The sequence below is a fragment of the Tenrec ecaudatus genome, chromosome 18 (genome assembly GCF_050624435.1).
Source record: "Tenrec ecaudatus isolate mTenEca1 chromosome 18, mTenEca1.hap1, whole genome shotgun sequence".
Lineage (NCBI taxonomy): Eukaryota > Metazoa > Chordata > Mammalia > Afrosoricida > Tenrecidae > Tenrec > Tenrec ecaudatus.
In genome coordinates this window covers 59,638,403-59,659,123 of record NC_134547.1, presented here as the reverse complement: position 1 = coordinate 59,659,123, position 20,721 = coordinate 59,638,403, and the positions used below count along the sequence as shown (strand labels likewise).

Here is a 20,721-nt window from a genome sequence, read left to right as displayed (position 1 = left end):
ATCGAATCGATTCTGACACTGGGAGATGGAAGGCTTCCAAGGCTATAAATCTTCAAAGCAACAAGCCTTATCTTTCTCTCCTGCAGAGCAGCTGGTGGCTGCATTCATTTATTTTGCAGCTAGTGGTTTCAAACCTCATCTTGTAACTAGCTACCCAACACTAACCCACCTGACAGCACCACAGGCACGCCACAAATGTGTATATAGCTAACTATGACTGCATTCTCTGATGATATCCTGTATTTAGAGTTAACAAATATTACAATTGGGAAGAGATGTTATTTTGAATAACTAAGAGATGTGAGGTTTATAATACTGAAATTATTCTCCCTCAAGACCACACAGGTTTAATGGCCATCAGGAATGCTTTGATAAAGGTTTATCCATTTATCTTGTCCATTCATATTTCAGTGTGAGATGGAAGCATTTTTGGTCCTAAAAAAGCCAGGTAGTATTGTCCAGAGTTGGAGATCACAAAACCTCCTTTTCAGATTCAAGCACAGGAAAGTGGGGGAATATGAGAAATGAAAGAGTAGCAGTGGCAGGAAGCTGGTAGGTGGCCACTCACCCTCTGTCATCTAGTCTACCTACCAGACCTGGTGGCTGTGAAGCAGTAATACCACACTGAAAACCATTTCACTGGTCTTTACTTTTCCAGTGTGAACACTTTATATCAGTCTGTTGAGTACTGTCATTACTCTGTGTCCTAAAGTAAAATTAAGTTAAAAAAAAAAAAAGCTCGATTCCAGTAGAAATGGACAAAGAGGTCGATATTAAAACATCTGTGATGAGCAGTGCTTTTTAGAAATTCACTCTTGTCTTTTTTTGCCTGTGCTTCTGCAAAATTTCTAATTGTCTGTAGGGCCAGAACCAACATAACTTCTTCAATTACTTTTAAGTTACTTCCTTGTCAAAAGAAATGCATCGGTAATTCTAGAATGTAACTAATTATCATTAAAGAGTCAAATACAGAATAATTAGCCAGACTATAAAACATGATTATACATTACCAGTGGTTTTCTAAAGTGCAGACATTTCTTAGCGGAGTGAAAACAAAGCTAACCATTGAACTACCTTTACTGGCCAACAATTACATCTGAGCAAGGAGGCAAATCTAAGATGCTTAATGTCCCTATGAAATAGATCGCACTGCAATTGAGCATGCATTTGTAAAGGCGAATACAGGCTGGAGATTGCAACCATGTCCAAACTGGTATTTTCCCAAAGTAAACAACATAGTAATATTTTCATACATTAAAAATGTAAGAGCTAATTTATGAATGATGAAGAGTTCATGAGGTAGCGGGGAGTGGGGAGGGAGGGGGAAAATGAGCAGCAGATATTAAGGGCTCAAGTAGAAGGCAAATGTTTTGAGAATGATGAGGGCAACAAATGTACGTATGTGCTTGACACAATGGAAGTATGTATGGACTGTGATAAGAAGTGTACGAGCCCCCCAATAAAAAGATTTTTTTTAAATGTACGGGCTAACAAAACGACATTTGTCTAGAATAATTACAAAAGAAAAAGGCATTCGGGAGCATTAAAACACAATGGGCAGAAAACGAATAAAATCACTGCAAGAACACTTAAGAAGTTACCCTGTTACTATTATCAAACTTCTTAATAAATTAGTGCTCCAGTATTGGAAATCATCAAATTTTCTGGAGTTTGAACATGACTTGCAGTCTTTATGAACATGGCATTCCCCTCACCATGAATACCTACAACTTTCCTACCTTCCACCTCATTCTATGACTTTCCTTTCTCTCACTGGACTCAATAGCCTCTCCTGGTATCACGAACTCCTTTATTCCAAGTTCTGTCGGCATTGTCTATCAGCTGGGATGCATAAAATAATCTGGGTTCATTTCTGTCTAGTTCCTCCATGTTTGCAAACCCATTCTGGTGGATCCTTGACGTGGGGTCTCTGTGAATGCAGATTTGCTGTGTCTCCCAGAGAACCTTTCCCAGAAGAGTGTTGGCACTGAGCGAGTTGATTAATCACACACAGTTCTTTATTTGCTCCCACTATGGAAAATCAGCAACAAAGACCGAAGGACAAAAGTGGCTGACTCCAGAGCACAATGTCCTGCACACTGCGCCAATCATAACAATATGGCTAACCTGTAGACAGACTCGCACGCCACTCAACCTCAGCTGAGAGGCACTGCTGTCGAGGCTAGTAACAAGAGCTGCGGGGGCCTAGGAAACCTGGGTAGCTAATCTCACCTCTACCACTCAGTAAGTACCATGTCTGTGGGGTAATGACTTTACCTCCTCAGACGTCCATTTCTTCATACAGTATTTCAAATAGGGATGACGCTCTTGGGGCTGCTGAAGAATCAGTTTTGCTAAGTGTGCAAAGTGCTTAGCAGAGGTGACCACTCCACAGTAGTTATATTGCTGTTTTAGTTTAAAAAAAAAAAAACATCAATGTACTTATAAAAACATTGTAAGCCTCCGCAGCCTCAACATTTGCACAGTCGGAGTGAACATAAGTGGTTTGTTATTGGCCTAGCTTAGTCTGTATGCCAAAACGCACTGTAACCCAGCAGACGACTCATAGTGACATGTAGGACACATGAGACTGGCCCCTCAAGAGTTTCCAAGGTTACAATCTTTGTGGAAGCAGACTGCCTCGTCTTTCTGCCGAGTCTCCACAGCAGAGACCGCAGCCAAGATCTCGTCTTTGGATTTCACTGACCTACTCCAGATATACCCATACAGCCACAGGCTTAAGAGTGACATGAGGTGGAAGGGAGGGGAAAATGAGGAGCTGATAGCAAGAGCTCAAGTAGAAAGCAAATGTTTTGAGAATGATGATGGCAACAAATGTACAAATGTGCTTGATACACAACGGATGGATGTAGGGATTGTGATAAAAGTTGTACGAGCCCCCAATAAAATGATTTTTTTTTTTAAGAGTTACATGAGGCAACGCACTTCGCTCTTCTGCTTAAATTAGGGCAGTTTGGTGTTTCTACCATTCTCAATCAAAGTATTTCTTACCAAAATTTTCCACCCAAACAATAGACAGATCTGTGAGGCTAATAATAAGTAACATCAGGGAGCTAACTTAGGCTAATCAAACCTTTGAAATCAAAAGGTTAGCACTTTCCAAGGACCCAGTTCAGAAGGGTTAGGCATGTAGGACTGGAAACAGGAAACACAGGGAGGAAGTGGGATGAGTGCTTTAACACTGAGAGAATTGCAATCAGAGAAATGAAACTAAAGCACTGAGTATAAAACTGATGATCTGCTCTGTAAACCTTGACCGGATTCACAGTAAAAAGTTTTAAAAAAACAAACACATGAGTCTTCCTTGACACAAGGGGCCCTGGCATGGTGTCAGAAAGATAGGATCTGCTTCTGCCGAGAAAACCCACGGGGGCAGCTCCACCCTGCCACATGGGTCACGATGAGTTGGAACCGACTTCGTGGCATCCAACAACAATCCTATCCCTTTGACAGAAATTATTTTACTCAATCTTAAGCTCTATCTCTGATAAAAGACCCAATCCTGAACTCTATGTTTGCTAATTAACTTGATGGCAGTTAAGTCTGTTTTGGTTCGAGTTATAAAAATATGATCATAATACATATTTGCAAAGTTGCTTGAAATTCATAGAAAAGTGAAGTTCAAAATACCATCATAGTAAAATGCTAAGAAGAATCTCTCACTCACCTTTGAGTGTCAAATCTTAATTAGCAAACCTGCCTCCAAGCATACCGGTGGGTTACTCTTCTGGGTTCCTTTTACAGTTGTCTATATCGTTTTAAAATCTCTTACCATGGCTCTTAGCCATTTCATCTGTCATCATTTTTTGAGGTTTTTAGAACAATGCAGTGGACATCTGTGGTTTATGTCTGCCCAGTATTCAGTCCCCTTTGCTCTGAAAGCATCATCTCATTTGCCTTTGAGGAACCAGACCTTCCCACTCTCGGTCCATGTAGTTCCCAGCAAAGTCCCCATTCCTGACTGCAGGTGTGAGTTCCCGACACAGGCCAGGCCAGGCCAATCAACATTCCATAGATCCTCCTTGACCACATGACTGGAACATGAGTAAGTGTGGTCCAGTAACTGGAAAAACACAGTGTAATAATATTCTCTAGAAATTACTTTACACATTAACGACGTTTCAATGAAAATGTCAAAGGCTTAAAAATAAACTTTGTTGTGAGTTAGGTGAAGGTTTATAGAGCAGATGATAATTTTACATTCAACAAATGATACTTTCTGATTCACCTCATTCATTATAATCCCTCCAGTGTGCCATTCTTATCCTACTTCCACCCTGGGTTTCCTCTTTCCTAGCCCTGGGAACTTTTGTCCTTCAGTAAATGCTCCCCTTTTGATTTGAGATGGTTATTCTAATGAGTTCTAACCATGAAGAGGAAGTGGACTGAGTAGGGGCACTGGTCTTTTTATTCTAGGGTTTTCTCCTTCTCTGCCCAGAACCTTATAATGTGGTCCTTTTCAGAGTAGTTGGTAGTATAGCTGGGCACCATCATCTACTTTTTCTGATCTCAAAGGTGTGGAGACTAATGTTTTCATGATTCATTAGTCCACTAGACAGGACTCGATTAAAAAAAAAAAATAAAATCATTCCAAAATTCACCTAGAGAAATAAGTGGACTATATATCATGAAAGAAAAAAAATTAAAGAATAGATTATTTCAAAATGTTCTTGCCTGATATAGTCCACTTGAATTGGTGCTATTAAATGTGTTGAACTGGCTTAGACTCAAATGACCTTATGCATAACAAAGCAAAATATTACTGGGTCCCGTGTCAAAACACAAAAGTCCTTCATATTTATTGGTATGTTTAAGAGTGCATTGTTTGGGGGAGTGGTGACGGAGGGGGAAAAATAAGGAGCTGATACCAAGGGCTCAAGTACAAAGAAAATGTTTTGAGAAAGATGATGGCAACAAATGTACAAATGTGCTTGGCAGAATGTATGTATGTTTTGTGATAAGAGTTGTATGAGCCCCAATAAAATGACTTAAAAAAACAGGAATTTATGGACTAGTATCAGACATATGGACTAATAACAGACTATACTTAATCTGGACTGGGATGTTTTCTCAATATACAATTACTCTTTGATATAAAACTCTCTCTTACACACACATACAAAGAGTGCATTGTTTATAGAATGGTGTCAATTTATCTCATTGAGGTTTACTTTGCTTTCACTACTTGCTAATTACTAGCCATAATGTCTTTTTCTGAGTGACTTGCCTTTCCCGATGATGTGCCCAAAGAGAGCGAGCTTCAGTTTCACCATCCATTTCTAGGGAATATTCTGGTGGTAGTTTTCCTACTGATTTGTTCATTATTCTGGCAATATTCTTTGCTAAAACCAAAGTTGAAATGCATCAATTCTTCTTTCTTTTTTACTGGAGCCATGGTGGCATAATGGTTACACACTGGGCTGCTAATTGCAAGGTCAGCAGTTCGAAACCAGTAGTCATTCCTAGGGGAAAACGGGGATTTTCTTCTCCTTTAAAGAATTAGTGTCAACACATGAATCATATGGCCATATGGGAAGAACTGGAGGAAATTAGGCTAAGTGAAGTAAGCCAAACACAAAAGGACAAGTACAGTAGGAGTCCACTGAGGTAAGTTTATTAAAAAAGAAAATAAAAATACAAATGGGGCACAGGAAAAAGTTACTGTATAAAAACACTCCAGGGATGAGGTCCAGGTAGTATGGCAGGGGCCAGATCAAATCCAGAGGTACATATGGTAGCCAACTAAAAAAGACGGGAGTAAGGAAAGGGGGAGGAAAATGTGTGGTGGAGGAATAGGGCACTGACCCACCCTAGGGGAGGGTATTGTTTGTGTCTCCACAGGGAAAGAGGGACTAGACTTAAATCTGGTTCCGTGATGTGAATGCAGCTTCCCAGCATGGAGAGGAGAGCCAGTGGAGGGGCCTGAGGGCTCGGCCCCCATACCAACTCTGTGGACAACTGCCCCTTACCCCAGAAGAGTTTACTTTAGAGGACAACACTGAAGCTGCAGCTAGGGGAGAGGGCCATGCTTGATGAGAGCACACGGGAGCAAATGAATGGGGAGGAAGAGAGGGTGGAGCACATCCTGGCCCACCACGCTTGGAGGACGATATCCCCTCTCTGAACAGCCAATGAGCAGAGTGGACCATAATGCTGACTGCACTATGAGACACAATGTCCCTCACTGACCCATGGCCCTACAAGGACAACACTGGAGACTCAGTGTCAGATTGGCCCGGTCTGACTCAGTGACACAGAGGCAAAACACTAAAGGCCTGCGGCAGAGCAATGCGGCAAGCAGAGCAGGGAGCTCCCAAGGGAGTACAAAAATAGACTTTGGGGCCAGAGTGTGGCCCCAATTGGACTTGACTGGAGGTCATGCCTAGAGGTCAAAAATCTTTCTTTTTTAAATTTAAATTTTTTTTCTTTTACTATTTTTTAAAATTTATTCTTTTCTGGGTCATTGGTTTTCTTTTGTCATCATCATTGTATTCTCTTGTTGCTTTGACTTGCTATGCCTTGTTTTTTGGTGCATATTACTATCTCTGCAGATCTATCTAGATAAGATAGGCTGGATGAACAGTCTGGAGGAGAAAACAACAGGAACGATGGTTGGGGGAGGGGGGGATGCGGGGTAAATGAGCTGGTATTGACCAACCCGGGGGAAAAGGGAGCAACAAGTGATCCAAAATTAGTGGCAAGGAGGGTGTGAGAGGACTGGTAGGGCTTCAGCAAGGGTAACGTAACCGAGAGAAATTATTGAAACCCAAATGAAGGCTGAGCATGATAGTGGGACAAGAGGAAAGTAAAAGGAAATAGAGGAAAGAACTAGGCGACAAAGGGTATTTATAGAGGTCTAAATACAGGCATGTACATATGTAAATATATTTATATAGGACGGTGGGGAAATATATCTATGTGCATACATTTATAGGTTTAGTATTAAGACAGCAGATGGACATTGTACCTCCACTCAAGTACTTACTCAATACAAGAACACCTTGTTTTATTAAATTGGCATTCCATGATGCACACCTTCCCAACACTATCGCTGAAGACAAATGTGTGCATAAACAACTGATAATACCTGGCCATCAAAAGATATAGCACCTGGGGTCTTAAAGGCTTGAAGATAAACAAGTGGCCATCTAGCTCAGAAATAACAAAGTCCACATGGAAAAAGCATACCAGGCGGTGTGACCACGAGGTGTCAAAGGGATCAAGTATCAGGCATCAAAGAACAAAAAAATCATATCATTGTAAATGAGTGGGACTGCAGAGTGGAGAACCAAGACCCATCTGTAGGCAACTGACAGCCCTTTATATAGAAGGATCGCAGGGAGGAGACAGCTAGTCAGGGTGCAGGGTAGCAATGATGAAACATACAACTTTCTTCTAGTTCTTAAATGCTTCCTCCCCCCACTATCATGATCCTAATTCAAACTTACAAATCTGGCTAGACCAGAGGATGTACACTAGTACACATAGGAACTGGAAACACAGGAAATCCAGGACAGATGATCCCTTCAAGACCAGTGGTGAGAGTGGTAATACCTGGAGGGTGGAGGGAAGGTGAGGTAGAAAGGGGGAACTGATTACAAGAATCTACATATAACCTATTCCCTAGGGGATGGACAACAGGAAAGTGGGTGAAGGGAAACTTCGGACAGTGTGATATGACAAAACAATAATAATTTATAAATTATCAAGGGTTCATGAGGGAGGGGGGAGAGGGGAAGGAGGGTAAAAAATGAAGACCTGATGCCAGGGGCTTAAGTGGAGAGTAAATATTCTGAGAATGATGAGGGCAATGAATGTACAAATGTGCTTTACACAACTGATGTATGTATGGATTGTGATAAGAGATGTATGAGCCCCTAATAAAACATTAAAAAATAGAAAATCTAGAATCAGAACCAACAATGTTCAAAATAATAACAATAATTAAGTGCCTGAAGGTGCATTTAAAAATCGCTGTGGAGGAACAATGAGTGGTTCAGAACCAGTGTCAGGGAGGGGATGGGAGGACTAGTAAAGAGTGACCAAGGGCAAGGTAACTGAGAGGAATTACTGAAACCAGAATGAAGGCTGAACGTGGTAGTGGGACAGGAGGACAGCGTAAGGAAATAGAGGAAAGGAGTAGGAGGCAAAGGGCATACATAGAAGCCTAAATACAGACATGTACTATGTAAATGTTTGTGATTATGGGGGAATAGACCTATGTGCATATATTTATAGGTTCAGTAGTAGGGTAGCAGGTGGACATTGGTCCTCCTCACACACACTCCCTCATTACAATAGCACCTTGCTCAACTAAACAGTCATTTCATGATACCCACCTTCCCAACATGATCGTTGAAGACAGACGTGTGCATAAGTGAACATGGTGAAGAAAGCTGATGGTGCCTGGCTATCAGAAGATATAGCGTCTGGGGTCTTAAAGGCTTGAAGGTAAACAAGCGGCTATCTAGCTCGGAAGCAACAAAGCCCAGAGAGAAGAAACACACAAGCCTATGTGAACACGAGGTATTGAAGGGATCAGGTAGCAGATACCAAAGAACAAACACCATCATTGTGTGATCACCTTTCCCATAAAAATGCTGAAGATGAATGTGTGCATAAATAAGTGTGGTGAAGAAAGCTGATGGTGCCCAGCTATCAAAAGATATAGTGTCTGGGGTCTTAAAGGCGTGAAAGTAAACAAGCAGCCATCTAGCCCAGGAGCAACAAAGCCCACATGGAAGAAGCACACTAGCATGTGTGATCATGAACAGTCAAGGGGACCAGGCATCAAGCACGGAAGGGGGGGGGCGGAATTATATCACTGTGAATGAGGGGAGCGCGTGGTGGGGACCCAATGCCCATCTGTAGACAACTGGACATCCCTTGCATGGGGTAATGGGGAGGAGATGAATCACTCAGGGTGCAGTGTAGCATTAATGAAACTACCAACCTTCCTCTAGTTCATAAATGCTTCCTCCCCCCCACTATCATGATCCCAATTCTACCTTGCAAACCTGGTTAGACCAGAGGATGTACAGCAGTGAAGATGGGATCTGGAAACACAGGGACTCTAGGATAGATGAACCCCTCAGGACCAGTGGTGAGAGTGGCGATACCGGGAGGGAAGAGAGGGGGTTCAAAAGGGGAACCTATCACAAGGATTTACATATAACCTCCTCTCTGGGGGATGGGCAACGGAAAAGTGGGTGAAAGGAGACACCCGGCAGTGTAAGATAAGATAAAGTAATAATTTATAAGTTATTAAGGGTTCATGAGGGAGGGGGGAGTGGGGAGGGAGGGGGAGGTCAAAAAGGAAAATGAGGAGCTGATTCCAGGAACCCAAGCGGAAGGCGAATTTTGGGAATGATGAGGGTAACAAATGTATAGGTGTTCTTTGAACAAGTGATGTATGTATGGATTGTGATAAGAGTTGTATGAGCCCCAAGAAAATGATTTAAAAAAATCACTGTGGAGAAGACAGGCCGTTCTTAGGGTGGCAGATATGTAACATGCGCAGTCTGCCCCCACCTCTGGCATCTTCACTGCAGACATCACTAATAAGCTACCCACTATTTCCTGCTGAACCCAGATAGGGCTCTGGGAGCTTCTTCCCCACAACACATTCCAGGCAGGCAGCCATTACTAATCCATCAGAACTAAGCATGCAAGAAGATTATTTGACTAGTGCTGAGACCAGCTAACTATTTGTAAAAATACAAGTTAGAATTACCATGTGCCAAAAACTTCTTTTCTAGGCAAAGAGTTCAATGTAAAAACTGAAAACGACAAGAACAAAGCTGACGGCAGCAGATATGCTCAGAGAAGGGGAAAGCAGCTCAGCTATAAAGGACACAAGAAATGCCAGTGAGCTTTTTCTACATTTTCAATACTTGCCAGTATCTCTACAACACGCCCACTCTGTTATATGAACTAGGGGAAAGAGAAATCTGTACTTTGTCATCTAATAAGACTTGTGTAAGTTAAATTTATTTCTTTAAAAATTTTTGCTATTTTAAGGTCAACTCTGCTAGTCAAAATGCATAAATAAAATTATATCTTAAACTTTTTTAGGCCTTTTTCAATGAAACTTCTCATTTTCCTTTTGTGGGGAGTATTATTTTATATACATGACAGATTAATTACATTGAAAGACATACTACTTCAACTTTCTCATTTCTCTATTCCATTATTTACATTTCATAAAGACTTCTTGAATAAGTTAACAATTAAAAAACAAGAGTCAGAAGACAGGAGGGAAATGTTGCCAAAAAGGTTTTTTTTTTAGTATACTTCACGTATCTTTACCTAGTCACATGGCAGAGTATTTTAGAAGGGTCTGAGGAGTCAGGTAATAGAAAGAAAAAAAAAACCCAAAAGAAGTTTGAGTTCTTTACCTCTTTCTTATCCTTTCCCAAGGGGAATTCTACTGACACCATATTCATTGGCAATCTGTTCATATACAAAACTATTTCATGAATAATTTTGCTTTTACACTGAAATTAAGCACACATTTTAGAAAGGATCTAATGCATTTTCCTTGGAAAGGCACTTTAAGTAACCTAATCAATTATATTCCTCAAGGCATAAAATATTAAATTCACAAGAGCACACTATTCAGTGTCCAAGGGAAGCCAAAAGCTCCTCTTTAACTTAGAAAAAAGGCCCTATAAAGGAAAAATATGCTCCTGTTCTGTATGACCAGTTATAGAGTAATATTTAGAAATATTTTTTTTCTTCTCCACTGCCAACAGATTCACAACATTAGTGACGGCTTTGTACCAAGGCAGAATGGTGTAAACATCACAAACACACACACACACGTGCGCAAGCACGCACCCCACCTCCCAATGACAGCATTTCCCCTACTGCTTGGATAGAAATCTCAGGGCTAATTCACTACATTTCTACCTTTAAAATAGTGAGTGGCTCTCAAATAGGCAAGTGGCAAAGGCTCACAGCCAGAAGTTTTCCACAAGGATCCCATGTGGGGGTGCCTGGGCAGGTAAGAGGAGGCCACCTAGGTAGGAAAAGGTTCCACCCAATAGATTCTGCTTTAAAATGTTTCTTGAATGGAATTTTCCTCTCTCATTGGGCCACTCCCCACTACCACTTCATCACCTCTAGTTTGGATTTTTACTACAAGAATTGTCGTTTTCCCCACCTCTGGTCCTTCCCCTTTGTATCAAACCCAGTGCATCCACTGCTGCCAACCAAAAATTCTGTTCCCATCCTGTCACTTCCTGGCTCAAGAACAGACGCATCAGTTTTCGCCCTTGTTCCTCTCACTTCAACCTCTCTTCCTCTCTGCTGGCTCTTTCTCCTGGCTGTACAAATATGCCCAAATTCTTTCTCAATTGAAACAAAAGAGAAAACAAACAGCCACAAAAACAAAATTGTCCCTGCACACTTCAACAAGTTGTTCATTTCATTTGAATCAAGAAACAACTGGAGTGTGGTCTACTCACTGCCTTCTGCTCTTTTTCATTCTCTACTTTTTTGGCTTCTGTAGCATCTGAAGTTGCTGGTTATCGCCTCCCAACTTCCACTGACTGCACTGCTTTATCCAGACTCTCCTGCTTTCCCCACAATTCCTTCGCAGAGCCTTCTTCCTCGATCCTTGACTTCAATGTTAGAGTTCCATCTTGGTTCTCTTCTTGTATCCTGTCTTTTCTCGGTGGCTATTACCACCTCTACCCGGACATCTCACGAATCTTCAACTTACGTCTCACCTTTCTCTTGACTAACTACAGACCCATCCTTTGAACTGGCTATTGCCCTTTGGCATGAGGTTGTTGTGATACAAGCAATTCAAATTCAATATGTCCAAACCCAAACTTATCTTTACCAACTCACCCCATCCCCTGCAAAAAAACTAAACTAAAACACTAGTCCCTCCTCCCTCCCCTCTTCAGTCTAGTTTTAGTCTACTCTGTTTTTATACAAGCCAGAAATCTATGAATGAGCCTCTACTTCTCTCCCTTAGCCCCAAATAAAAGAATCTCTTAGTCCTGTTGTTTTCATCCTCTTAATATGTTTCGGCCCTACACAGTCTCATCCAGAACTCTCTGTCCTTACGGTATTACAAGAGCCTCCTACTGCTCCTCCCTTATCACCGGTCTCCAACTCCTACTTCATCTGCCAGTCTGGACTTTCTACAACACGATTCGCTCATGCCAAGCACTTCAGTGACCCCAGGCCAACAGCAGAGATCTCTCAAACTTTTTAACAGCACACATCTATCAGTAAAAATTTTCATCTACACTTACTGCATATTCAATCTATAAATACTTATCACTGCATATTATCTTATGAAACAAAAACTCAAAGACTGAGAAAAATAAATGCACTAAAAGTAATACTACCATTAGCTACCATGTGACTCAAAGTACAGTATACTCTTAAGGTAAAGTTTATCGTTAACGATAAAGTACATACTTCTATACTTCAAAGTCTTCTAGAAAATTTCACTTTTTAGGCTGACTTCTTAACAGCTATGATTACCTTGAAATGTGACAGGAGCAGAAAGCCAGCTCTATTTTTTCTTGCTCCTTGAAATGTTAGAATTATCGTCAATCCCTGATTTCTTTGTGCAAAACATTGAATTACTTGTCCACTTAGAAGTCCTGGTTAGGGCAGTCAACTACAAGGTCGGCCAGTTCAAAATCTACTAGCTGTTCCAATGGAGAAAGATGATGCTTTCCACTCCTACTAAGGAGTTGCAGTCTCAGAAACCCACAGAGGCAGCTATAACATCCTATAAGGTGGCTATGAGTCAGAATTGACTTGATGACAGTGAGTTGAATTTGAGTTGTTTTTATCACCTGCTCACTTTTAAAATTTAGTTAAAAGCGGGTAATAACTACTCAACTGGGTTCAATAAAACTATACTAAGTCCCAAAATGATAAGTCACTGCTACCAACCCCTCTACCTTTCTTCCACCACCTCATGTATCAAATGGTGTAGATGGTTTTACACAACTGCATCAGTGTCACCTATACATGAAATACTCCCCAGACTAGCTTAAAATAATAAACACAAGCTCCACTTGGAGACCACTGCTTGACAATGCAGAGTGCCCTTCATAATCTCACACCTGCCCTCCCTTGTACTCCGCTCTCCTGGTACACTTCACGCACCTTCCTGTGCTCAATTATCGGTCTCAACATACCAGCTCCTTATCACTATCTTGCCTTGAGAATGTCATCTCCTTTGTACTTCCACTTCTGCTTCCAAAGTACCATGTTCTTATTTGTAATAAAGCACAGAAAGAATTGTTTCCTTACTGCCTAAAGGGCAGAGGTTAAGTTTAACTAGAATTTTCAGCATGTGCCACATCTTATTTGAAGTAGGTACTTAATAAATGTTGACTGACAGAAGGAACAATTTCCAGACTCCTCTGGCTCCAATCTCTCTACCCAACTTTACATTCTCCTCCCAGATCCATTTCAATTAGCCATTCTCCTCACTTCCTTATCTGTGAACTCTACTTGGACTGCCTTTCCTCCTTCTACAGAGAAGCAACCTGTCATTCATGCCCTAGATCAACTTCTCCATTTCTCATGAATCATGTTCAACTCTTCCATTCCCCATTAATCATCTCTCAGAAAACTTTTGAAGTCAATACCTGCATATTTTAGCAACTACTCTATGGTAGCTTTCTCCGATGACAGGGAACATCTTCAAAATCTTGTGCTCACTCATCTCTCACAGCACCCACTGCCATCGAGGGCATGCTGATTCCTAGTGACCCTATAGAACAGGGCAGAACTACTACTGTGAGTCTCTGAGACTCTGTGTATGGGAGTAGAGAGCCTGTCTTACTCCTGAGGAGCAGCTGGGTTTCAAAATGCTGGCCTTGCAAGTTAGCAACCCAATAGGTACTTTAAAGATCGGACTGCTGTTGGTAGGTCCAAGGGAGAAAGCACGGGAGTGGATATTGGTCCAAGTTCTATCACGAATTTGGTAGGTGATCTTAATTAATACCTTTGGTCTTTAATTGGTTATCTGTCAGCTGAGGCTTTGCATGACTTTAAAATCCCAGCGGAAAGAAACATTAAAAATTATCGCCCAGAAAAATCAAGAGAAATTCTAAAATATGCCCCCCCAATTCTGATAAAAATCTAAAGGACTGTTATACTTTTAAATGTAAAATGCAAGCAAGTGGTATTCTTTATTGTCCGGTTAGTTAAGACAGTGTGCTAACTGAACAAGAAATGATGCCACTTTTACACACAGTACCCCTATTTTAAGGGCTCTGGTGGTGTAGCGGTTACAGGCGAGTTATTATTTGCAAGGTCAGCAGTTGGGAGAAAGATGAGGCTTTTTATTCCCATAAAGGATTACAGTCTCTGAAGCCCTTAGGGGCACTTCTACCCTATGGAGTTGCCACACACATGTCAGAAACAACTCGGTGGTAGTGAGTTTGGTTTGGTTTACTTCCCATTTTACACGTACAAAAAGGCTAACATAGCCAATGACACTGATTGGTTCCTTGACAGAGTCCCAAAGCAAAATCTGAGGGCGTGTGGAAAAATGGAATGAAAAAAATTGAACTTTTTCCATGAATTTTTTGAAGCCCTCTCATAGCCCTCACTCTTTATGTACAAAAGGGCCATCACAAAGCAGAACTACACAGCAGGGGACTGCATAGCAGGGGACCCAGCATGGAAGGCCACCACTGAGACGTCAGTGGAAGCCTGGTTAGACTCTTTGTAAATATTTTTATAATTTGTAGAATCAGCCTGTTAGAAACAACTTCGTCTGTTTTGATGACAACTTGTACTTCCAAAAACCAAACTCAGTCATCCATAAGGTGATGGCAACTCAGTGACCCTATAGGACAGAGTAGAACTGCCCCTGCGGGTTTCCATGACTGTGGCTCTTTGTGGGAGAAGCTTCATCTTTCTCTGGAATTTGGACTTAACTGGTAAATTCTAAGGATCTGAGTAGGAGCAAATAATGTAAAGGGGGGGTAGGGGAGTCAAAGGAAACTATATGCAAACTTTATTTTTAAAAGTCGTTTGTATCCAAGAAATACAACTGTATTCTTCAGCTGTTCACTTAAAACAATCCTTATTCTTACCATGCATTTCTTTTGGGGGTCAAACTGAGTGCTGGCTTTTAGCAGCTCTCTCTCCTGGCTGTTCTGAGAGTGTTGACTGTTCTCAGTGCAGACCTTTGAGCCCTTTACTAAGTTTACTTCTCTCCCTCTCAATCAACTCTACGCTTCCCAAGGGCCTCAGGCACATGGCTACTGCCTTTGAGTGACTGTGATGCGAGGGGATCTCCCCTTTGTACCAAGCACTATTTATGAAGATGCTGGAAATATTTAAAATACCATTAGGGTCACTCATGGTGGGCTGGTTTCAGCAGAATTTCTGGACTAAAACAGACAAGGAAGAAAGGCCAGGCTATCTTTGCCCCAAAATCAGTCAATGCAAAAAACCCTATAGACTCTGGCAACATGGCAGATATTGAACAGTTATTTAGTGAATTAACAAAGCAATGACAATCCCTACATAGCCTTGAGATGGATGGATGGATGGATGGATGGATGGAACAATAGATAAATAAAAGCTTCTTTTGCTCAGTCCTCTAGCTGCAGGCAAGCAGAGCCTACAGTTTTCCTTGGCATGGAGGTGGCAATGGCTAGTCTCCCCTGCCCACACCAAAGAAGAGCTTCACTGTGCTGTTTTCAGGCAGTTTGTTTGTGAGGCTGAGTCATCTAGTGCGAGGACAAGAGGGGTTGGAAAACTTTTCAGGGTCAAGCATAAAAGAATCTTCTAAGAGTGGATGGGATACTGGCTCATGGTCTTAAATGTGGCTTATTCTCATTAAAACAAGGGTCTGTGTGATTCTGCATATTTGAGTAGCTAGGTGGTTCCTCCCCTGGGCTTCCAAATGCAATGCCATAAACCCAACATATTCCCCACACTTATAAAAATTGCTTGTCTTTTACCAAATGGGAAAATTAAGTAGAACTTTTCTGTTTGGTAAAGAGACATTCAATAAATACATTATTGTCTGGCTGTGCGTAAACCCTCTTTCCCAAAGTGCATGCACCTAGTTTAGGCTAATGAAAACCAGCTAACCTTAAGGAGATGGTTTTCTTTTTATGGGATAAATCTCAGGTTCAAACTATATCCAAATTAAAAAAAAATTTTTTTTAAAGTATGGTACACAAAGTCTAGGCTCACCACCATTAAGTACTATATAAATAGCACTAAATTCAATATTCTATGAATTTGTAAATAAATGCTTAGTGAGACCAATTTGAAAGCACTCATTTACAATATTATTGTTACACACATACTGTTCAAGCCACCACCTATCATTGTATTCGTTCTATTAGCAAGAATGTATTCACTTCTTCTAGCCCCACTTGTAAGTGGGATATAAGCAGGATTTATAGGTAAAATATTATGAGGGTGGTACACTTAAATTTCACAATCGGAATGTTATTAGGTCGTTCACTTACAAAAGGATACTGTCTCAGATATTCACACACAGGCAGCAAAATGAGTTAAAACCACTTTGCCAAGCTTCTCTCCAAGGCTCAGTCGGACTTGTCCCCGCCCCACCCCGCCCCTTCTCTCCAGGCCAGCACTGCCCTCCTGACTCACCTCTGCTTAAATCCAGCACTTCCTTGGAGACCTGGCTCAAGACTCAGTGCCCAGAAAAAGCTCTCAATCCCCATTTCCAGTAACTGCTTCCAAACTTTGCGTCCTCTGGCGTTTACATGTAGTTTGCACTACATCATCGAGAAAATTACAAAATCGCTGTCGATCTATCTTTTTTTCCCCTCTATCATCTCCCCAACGAAGGACCGAGTACAAACCGCATCCTCTGCTTTATTTTCTACAGAGGCAGCAGTGTTCCTTGAATGATTTGTGTCACAAGGGCAAGCAAGCGACCTTTTTTCCCCCAGTCCGCGTATACAAAAGTCTTATCTCTATTATGCCTGAATCCTTACAAGAAGTGAGAGCTCGCTCCACCATCAATTCATCCTAAAAACCCCGGCCCCGCGGAGGTACATCACCTAGATAAGTCGACTACCCCTGACTGAATTCAAATACGCCTTGTGATTCATGTGCCTTTATTTAAAAAGCGTAATAGTCTTGGAGTGGTAGCAAGCTGGCACCAGCCTCCTGCTTAAAGGGGCAAAACTCGAGTTGGCAGTAACTGTTCCTGCACGTGAACGAGCCTCCCCAGTTCAAGGCTCATTAACCACCCAGGCTTTCTGGCTTCGCCGACGGACTCCGATCGCCTTTGGTCATTGTTGGGTTAAATTCCCATCAATTAACTGGCGTCTGGCCCAAGTCCACGGCGACTGTGGAGGGGTAGATTTTTCTAGAGCCCCGCGCCCCGGCCCCGCCCCCGCTCGGCAGCACCCCGCAGACCCGCACCTCCAGCCGGCGGGCTCCCGGGGCGGGGCGGGGCGGCTCGGCGCTACCTCGCGGCGAGTCCGCGGGCCCAGGCGGCACGCCGCACTTCGGCGGCTGCCCAACTTTTCCAGCCAGGCACATCAGTTTTTCCACCACCCCGCCGGCCCCGGCCGCCTGGGTGCGGACGCGCCGGGCCCCGACCGCGCGGAGGGAGGGAGGGAGGGAGCGGGCTCGCCCCGCCCAGGGGGCAGCGAGGCCGAAACAAAGTGCGCGCCCGCCCGCAGCCCGACGGCCCCGCTCACCCTCCAGCAGCACCTCCTTGCCCGCGCGCTTCAGCGCCTGCACGGCCTGGTCGTGGGTGGCCTGGCGCAGGTCCGTGCCGTTCACCGACAGGATGGCGTCGCCCAGCCGCAGCGCCCGGCTCTGGTCGGCCGCCAGCCCCGGGAAGATCTTGGAGATGAGGATCGGCATCCGGTTTTCGCGGCCGCCCTTGATGCTGATGCCCAGGCCGCCCGCCTCCTGCTTCACCACCCGCACCCGGCGCACCGGCGGCGACTCGCCCGCCGAGCTCCGTGGCGGCGCCGGCGGGCTCGGGGGCCCCAGGCCGCGGCTCGGGCTCCCGGGCAGCGAGTCGCCGGCGCCGCCGCCGTTTGGGAGGCCGTTGAAGGCGGCCGCCGCCGGCCCCAGAGCGGGCTCGGGTTCGGCCGCCGCGGCGTCGCCCGTCAGGCTCAGGCTCTCGCCGCTCAGCTCGGCCACCACCCGGACCCAGCGCTCCCTCAGCAGGAGCTCCACCAGCCCCGCTTTGGTGGCCCGCGTCCACACCGCCATGGCCGGTCCCGCTCCCGCCGCCGCCGCTGCTACCCTCATTCCAGTCAGGCAGCCTCGGCGCTTCCCCCTTCCCGCTCGAGGGGGCGGGCCCGGCCACTCCCCCACCCGTGCTAATTTATTATTCATGAGGCCACGCCCACGTGGGTGGCGAGGCCGGCGGAGCCGCTTCCGGGAGGGAGAGCGTTGCACCAAGACAGCGGACGTGGGCAACCCCAGGGTGGGTCAGCCCCTGACCTGCACCGTGTGCAGTTCACAGGAGCTGCGCGGGCACGGAAAGCCGGAGCAGTTGCAGAAGCGCTTTGCAAGCTTCAAGAGCAGGGTTGCACGTTCATGCTGCTGCTGATTGGGTCATTCTGTAGTTACTGAGCCCTTAGCACTGTGCTGGACTCCTTTTGAGGCGCAGCATCAGATGAGCTGAATACCACAGCTGAGAGCTCGCGGTCTAGGGGTGAGGGAAATGAATAGCATGTGGTTAGTGACATGTAGAAAACGCCCCAAGAGAGTTGGGTCTCCAAGGGGCAATGGGAAGTGAACTCAAATTCTAGGCAAAACAAGCCAAGGTCCAGAGGCATGAATCCAAGCCGTTGTTCCTCTGCTTCTTAATTACCTTCTTACCTGACAGTCACGCAAGTGACTTCCGAAGCCACAATAGGTAGGCTTCAACGATATTTGTAGAATGTTTCCTTAGGAAGATGCCAGTCCTTCCAGTAGGAACACAGCGTGGGGCCAGTGGAAGTGGCAGAGGGGGAGTGTGAAATGCTGCTTCCAAACAAGGAAGAGTTTGGACTTCGTAGACTGGACTTTTTCAGTCTGGTGGCCGCGGGCTTCTGTTGGGGCAAGCGTGCATAGGCATCCCCCAGAAAGCGACACAAAATTTGGTCTCTACGCTTTTGCACCCACCAGCAGCTTGGACCCAGCCAGAGACCAGAGTGAGGGTTCAGACGCAAACAGTCCCTAACTTTTCTTTAGCATTAAAAGTGAAACCCAGTTGTTTCCTTATTGGGGGGTGGAGATTAGCACAGGGAGTACACACCCGTCTCTGTCAGAGACTGTACACCTGCTTGTTCATGAAGTACACGTTGAGGCTCGTAAACTCTGTCCATGCACCACTACAAATGCACATCCAAGTTTGGGCAGGAACTCCCAAGAGCCTTCCCTAGCAGGGGCAAAAACAATAAAACTAGAGGCTGGATAGCATCCAGAACCTAAACGAAAGAATTCAAAATAAAAATAAGCATCTTACTGAAAAGACCATTACAGCGAATCCTCTTTGCAAATGAGTGTGGCAGGCTTTTCCCAGCAGTAGATGTCAGTGAAAGCTCTATTCTCCAGGCCTCTGTTAAGTTCAACCTGGAAGCCAGCTCACTGTTTTGGGCAGGTCCCAATGTGCCCAAGTGCACCTGCAGTCACAGACACTGCTGGCTCTACTCCAGCTGGGGCAGGAGTCCCCAGAGGCCTGAGTTATATGAAATTTCTGCTTATTAGAGAGCACTTGGCAGCTGACTCCTTAGTATAACGTGCACTATTTTGAACACGTTTGCACACGTAGACACCCAAGCCTATGGGAAGGGCCGGAGGAAATTCTTTCCAAGAGTGATCAAGGCCTTTCTGGTGGACAGAATTGGAGGTAGAAAGCTCAGTCAACTAAAAGTGAGGACACTTACATAAGGCAGTGACTAGTTATATAATCAAATATGTCACCCTGGGAGTAAGAGAAGAAGGCTATGGGGATTGGTATTTAGAAATGTGGAGGTGTGTTCTCCTGAAAGAAATTTTTTTAATGTATCCCCACACTATTGGCAGGGTGTGTTTACAAGGTTTCCATCAGAATCCATGGCACACTTCAACATTCTTTTTTTTTTTTAGAATCTTTTTATCCTTCTTGTACCCATTGTTTTTTGTTAATTAAATCTTTTTATTGGGGCTCATACAACTCTTATCACAATCCATACATACATCAGTTGAGCAAAGCACCCTTATACATTCGTTGCAAACTTCAACATTCTTAAGACGACTTTCAGATCTGCCCATCTCACCGCCCCCAAGTGTCCTCCTGTGGGAAACTGAGGGAAATTTGATGACTATATTCCCTAACTTAGAGGGAATCTGGAAAGTTAGTATTCCATGGTAGGAAAGCCACCACTTTGGTGAGAGATGAAGTCTAAGTACATTACACTGTTTTACATATTGTTCCCACAGAATCTCACCTAACAGCTATGCTTCCTTAAATGGAGCATATGGTTGATGTTATCTACCTACAAAAGCAGGCATCTCCTGCCTCCCTGTAACCGAGCCCCCCTCACCCCTTCCCCCAGTGAAGGTATTAGCTTTCCTCACCTGTTACCAAGGGACCTTACTATAGTTACCAACTACTTTGTGATGTATACAACTACTGGATATGCGTGTCTTGTGGCTACTTATAAATATCCCAAGATAGTAAAGATGCCCTCTCCTCTCTCCTCCCACCTCCACGTGGACCACCAA

General features: G+C 43.9%; 1 protein-coding gene across 1 annotated transcript in view; it reads right to left on the bottom strand.

Moving 5' to 3' along the window:
- Positions 1 to 18,314, bottom strand: part of SNTB2 (syntrophin beta 2) — a 111,638-nt gene extending 93,324 nt beyond the window's left edge. The window contains exon 1 of the mRNA XM_075537397.1: positions 17,712 to 18,314. Coding sequence (XP_075393512.1) covers positions 17,712 to 18,276 — 565 coding nt within the window. The 5' untranslated portion in view covers positions 18,277 to 18,314. The remainder of the gene's footprint in view (positions 1 to 17,711) is intronic.
- Between the last annotated feature and the right edge of the window lie 2,407 nt (positions 18,315 to 20,721).